At 33.5% G+C, this 5,657-nt stretch overlaps 1 protein-coding gene across 1 annotated transcript; it reads right to left on the bottom strand.

Moving 5' to 3' along the window:
• Nucleotides 1-220: 220 nt before the first annotated feature.
• LOC139891475 (uncharacterized) lies at nucleotides 221-4,211 on the bottom strand. Its single transcript, XM_071874443.1, has 3 exons — nucleotides 1,584-4,211; nucleotides 1,252-1,319; nucleotides 221-275 (listed from the first exon to the last, which is right to left on the bottom strand). Exon 1 carries the CDS (start codon nucleotides 4,133-4,135, stop codon nucleotides 1,601-1,603), a length of 2,535 nt encoding a protein of 844 aa, XP_071730544.1. The 5' UTR covers nucleotides 4,136-4,211; the 3' UTR covers nucleotides 221-275; nucleotides 1,252-1,319; nucleotides 1,584-1,600.
• Nucleotides 4,212-5,657: the final 1,446 nt, after the last annotated feature.

Here is a 5,657-nt window from a genome sequence, read left to right as displayed (position 1 = left end):
TCATCATCAGTCATTGGCCTTCTAGCAAATGGTATTTTTCTTGCGGTGGTAGCCAACCAAGAATGTTGAAAATCACCTTCACTGACACTAATAGTTGAAGGATCTTCATTATGTTGTGAGTTCGACCCGTTCACCTGTCTATCTTGAGTTATTCTTATATCAATGATCACATCATGCTCATTGTATTCGTTGGTTTGTGCTACATCCATTACTAGTGGTGGTGCGTTTCTTACGTTTTTACAATTTGGTACCAATAAACAAACTCCCTTATCACCCTGCAGCAAATAGTGAAATAGTTGGTAAACAATACACTAAACTATTAAACAATACAATGACACGATTTGATTCGTCTTATGCCGACCTGCATACACACAAAATCACCTTGAAAATTTCATAATCCAATTCAAACAAGGTATGTAACTGCCAAAATCTTTTCATGCTAGGTTAGTAACAGGCAAACATTGAGAAATTTCAATTAACAACAACTAGTTCAATAACTATTGATGCATAATCGGGTACTGCAAATTACCACATGCAAGCTACTGATTGTTATTAAATAAGCTGCTCAGCATCAAATTCAAATAAAAAAAAATAAAAAAAAAAATACACTGAAAGTTTATAAGCCAGGTCATTAAACTAACTTACGATCAAACCTAGCACCAAATTTTTGTTCTCTCTGACAATAGGTAATATAAAAGATAATAATCACCTAATTAAAAAAACAAAAACGTACTTTATTAAACTATCAGTACGTTTTATCAAATTGCACAATTCAAAACCCTAACTAGCATCATAATTATTGTATACATCAGCTGATTTTACCCAAGATAAACATAGAGAAAGAACTAACCGGCCAATTCTTATGCGAGCGAACTAACAGATTCACGGAACAAGGTTGAAAAATAGGGATAGGTATAGAGAAAGGTAATATGTATGCAGGCCCGGCCCAAGCAATGTGCACGGAACAAGGTTGTTTTAACTCAGATACTTCGACCATTATAAATTATTAATGGATAGCAAAAATAAAGTTCAATTTGTGAGTTGAACAATTAAATAATACAGACAAGTAGACAACTAAAATTGAAAAACAGATACATGTTTTTCGAAGATTTAAGATTACAATTAATTCCAACATTTAATTATAAACAGAATAATAGCAAAACCAAACAACCAGTAATACAAATTTTCATGTGTTACCGTCAAACATTGCATTTAGAATTTAAGAAACGGAAACTATAAGAGATGACTTACCATGAAGTACGAATACGCTCAAACCTGTGCAAATTTATCATCACCAAAAGAGGTCAATGTCTTATTTCCTGTGAAGATAAAAACAACTTTTTACCCTGTTTATCTTACTTAACAAACATACAATCAAACTGAAAATCATATTCACAAATATATATCGTACGCTTTGTTTCAAACTACATTTCAATCACCTGATCTAAGTATATATTTCAAATTAAAGGAAGTACAAAACTTAACCTATAAAATAAGTGTGTATATATTTCCATCCACTTATGAAGTAAAATTACAAAAGAGAAATCAGTCTAAAAATCTAATCTACAAAATTAAGGACCTACCAATTAGTAGCCTTTGATCATTCTTGATTTTCAACCACCGATTTCTTGCTCAATCCATGAACTAAACTAGTGTATGTTATTTCATCTAAATCTACACCTTTTCGCGCCATGTCATCAAACAATCGTACGGAATCCTCAATCTTCCCTTCCTTCGCAAACCCGTCAGCAATTGTATTAAACGTAACGACATCGGGAATAATTCCCTTTTCTTCCATCTCACCAAGAAGCTTCGAAGCTAATTCGGTTTGACCAAGTTTGACATACCCATTAATCATGATGGTATACGTAAATTTATTCGGGTGTACACCATACAACGACATTTCATGCAACGTGCTAACCGCTTTATCCATTTGACCCATCTTACAATAACCACTAATTAAAGCGGTATAACACACAACATTCGGTGATAAACCGTGTTTCCTCATTTCGTTAATAATGATCTTTGCATCGTCTACACATCCGTTAGTTGAATATCCGTGTATTAAAGAAGAATATGTGATTGAATCCGGTTGAATACCGTTACTTTTCATGTCGTTAAAAAGTTTAACAGACTCTGTTATATCACCACTTGCAGAATACGCTCTAATAAGCGTATTATAGATAAAAGAGTTGACTTCCATTTTCTTGTTGACCATCTCATTAAATAAATCTTTTCCCTTCTGAATTTGATCGTTCTTACAAAACCCTTCAATCAAAACTCCGTATGTATAAACATCCGGAATCAAACCTTGTAATTTACACTTCTCCAATAACAAAACGGCTTCGTCCATTTTACCCTTTTTGCATAACCCGTTTATAAGTGAAGTGTAAGTCAAAGTATCCGGTAAAACCCCTTGTTTGACCATTTCTTCACTTAATTTCAAACCTTCCTCGTATCTTGATTCTTTACAATGCCATGAAATCAACGTGTTATACGTAATAATATCCAAACTTAAACCTTTTTGTACCATCTCTTTAAGAATTTTTATTGCATCCTCAATATTACCCGATTCACAAAGACCATGAATAAGAGCATTCGATGTCACAATATTCGGATATATATGTCTTTCAACCAACTTAAACCAAAGTTCGACTGCTTCTGAATGCTTACCATGCTTACAAAGCCCACTAACTATCGTTGTCAACAAACTATCATTCGGTCTCAAATCTCTTAACAACATTTCATTAACAAAACGAAGTGTTGACTCCATTTTTGAACACTTACAGAGCCAATGAATAACAGAAGTAAATGAACCAGCGTTTACAGTTAACCCAAGTGATATCATTTCTTCTAGAAGCTTCTCAGCCTCACTCATTTGATTCGTATAACAAAAACCCTTAATAAGTGTGTTCAAAGTGACTGAATTCGGATAAACTCCCTTCGATAACATATCATCTCTAACATTTGAAGCTTTCTTCATATCGCCCATTTTGCAGTACCCGTTTATCAATGTGTTATAAACAACCTCATTTGGGACAAACCCATTATCCGTCATCTCACTTAAAACGCGACCCGCTTCATTATATTTCTCAATTTTCAACAAACCATTAATAAGAACACTATAAGTAATAAGACTAGATTTCACACCTTTCTTGATCATTTTGTCTTTGACACGAAAAGCTTCTTCCAAATCACGATTTTTGCAAAGACTGTTAATGATATTATTATACGTCACAACATTTGGCAAAACACCAACTTCTTCCATTTCTGATAAAACCCTCATAGCATCTATAATCCTCCCATCTTTACACAAAGCATTGATTGTAGTCGTAAACAAATAAACATCGGGTTGAATACCTTTACGTAGCACACTAAAGGTTTCGTGACATTTTTTTAACAAATTCGACTTCACTAAACAATTCAAAAGGAAATTACAAGTGTTTAAAGACGGAAACACGCCATTTTCGGAAATCAACCTAACCACATCAGACGCATATTCAAGCCCGAAACCAAAACCTTTGAATTGTGTACAATAAACATGAATCAACATATCAAACGTCCGTACACCAACCGAATCCTCAAACGTATGATTAAATTCCACAAATGCAGTAGCTATTTCAGTATGTTTAGTCTTAGAATCATCAACATTTTGAGCAAACACGGGTAACTTACCATCAATTAGCTGAATTAAAAGTAACCTAGCTGGCGATTCGAGTTTCGAATCAAGTAATAAATGAATCAACAAACAATAAGACTTGATAGTGAATTTAAACCCACAAGATTTAGTAGCAAAATAAAAGAATTGTAGAGCAGTTCTAGGTTTAACAGAAGACCTAATATCATAAAATAAAGAATCAAAATGAAGGGGAGATAAACGAGTAAGTACATGTTTAGATACAGATGTTGTATCTAAAGATGAAGAAGGATTTGAAAGAAGTAAAGTTACCGACTTTATTAAATCTTGATGATTGTCGACTGATGGGGGCGATTGTTTGGGTGAAATTTTAGAATGGGTGTGTTGGGTTGATGTTGTAGATTTAAATGGGTTTCTTTTAAACGATGAAATTTTGAGTCTTTTTAAATCCATGAATTTGTTATACGAAAGATGATGATGATGATGACGATGATTCATGGTGGTGGAGATGGTGCCATTTTAGTGTTTGAGAAAAGGCCACGAGATCTTGTTTTGTAATTTGATGAACCGTAAAACCCTGGTGTAGGGTTTGGGGCGGAGGAAGCCAATTGAAGAATTTTTAAGCAGATGTACGGAGTAGCACCTATTTTGATTTAACTTTTTTCAATTTGGGAACTTCGGGAAAAAAAAAAAAATTGAGATAATCCCTATAATTTCTCATAAATTGCTAAAACTAATTACCCAACCTTCGCTTCGCACCGGGAGTTCAATTTTCAATGTATTTTATTGTGTTTAGTTTGTAAAATTATTTTGTGCTAACGATCATGTCGTTGAAGCGCAACTCGAGTCGAACTAAGAGGTATAACCCGTCAAAGATTTAAATGTTATTTTACATCTCCGCGTTTCGCTATGAAATTGTCGACTTTTAAAAATTTAACGCAAAATTAACGTGTATGAAAAGTACCGCAAATATTTATCGTTTTTTAAAAAGCGTCTGTTATGCCTATAGTTAGTGACATTGTGTTCCTAAAATTATTTCGAGTTTAACGATGTTGTCGGAAAAAATTAACTCGTTGCGAGCGAAAAGATATGACCCATTGAATATTTGGGTGGAGTTTGGTTAAGATTTTTTATGAAAATATTTATTTGACACTTTACCCCCTGTTTGGGGGGTCGGTTTTATTTTTTGAACAAAGTTATGGGGCTTTATTTGAGAAAAGGAAGGGAAAAAAAAGTGAAATGACGAAAATGCTCCTGATTACTATTCATCATTTTTGTTTAATAGCTAATATAGTAATTATTCTTAGAATATTATTTTGATCTACTTGGTCCTCGTGATTTTCATAATTTTGTTGAGATAGTTCTTTTGTTATTAATATAGTCCTTGTGGTTTTATCAAATTGATGAAACCACATAGACTATCACAGTAACAAAAGAATTATCTCGACAACTTTTTAAAAATCGCGAGAACTATCTAGTTCATACAAAACTTTAGGGACAATTTCAACAATTTGAGTGAAATCACATCGATTATCTTAGTAATTATGTCATGTTTAGTTCAAAAAATGTTGTTACTAAATTACAAAATTACGCGCATAGTCCCTTGGTTTACTCTTTTTGACATGTAGTTTTTGAACTTTCAATTTGCATTGGTAGTCCTATAAATTGTAATTTTTTCACTTGTAGTCCTCCATCACTTGACCGTCTTTTTTCACCGTTAAGTCAATGCATGTACTTAGCACATAGGGGTAATATTGTCATTTTACCTATCCCATTCCATTTCATCGTCATAGCATCTTCCAAATCTTCTTCTAAACCATCTAAACGTCTTATGTGACGAACAGTTGAACTAGTGAGTAGTATATCATTTTTCTTATTCACTTTCATCTTCATCTCAAAATTAAGAAACTCTAAATGTTAATCCATACTTATACTTAGGGATGGCAAAATGACCCGTACCAGATGAAAAAACCCGAAACCCGATATTTTTGGACCGGGTTCGGGCCGAGTTTGCGGGTCC

This window comes from Rutidosis leptorrhynchoides, chromosome 2, assembly GCF_046630445.1.
Source record: "Rutidosis leptorrhynchoides isolate AG116_Rl617_1_P2 chromosome 2, CSIRO_AGI_Rlap_v1, whole genome shotgun sequence".
In the NCBI taxonomy this organism is placed as follows: domain Eukaryota; kingdom Viridiplantae; phylum Streptophyta; class Magnoliopsida; order Asterales; family Asteraceae; genus Rutidosis; species Rutidosis leptorrhynchoides.
The sequence above is the reverse complement of the archived record's forward strand: the minus strand, read 5'-3'. Positions and strand labels throughout refer to the sequence as shown.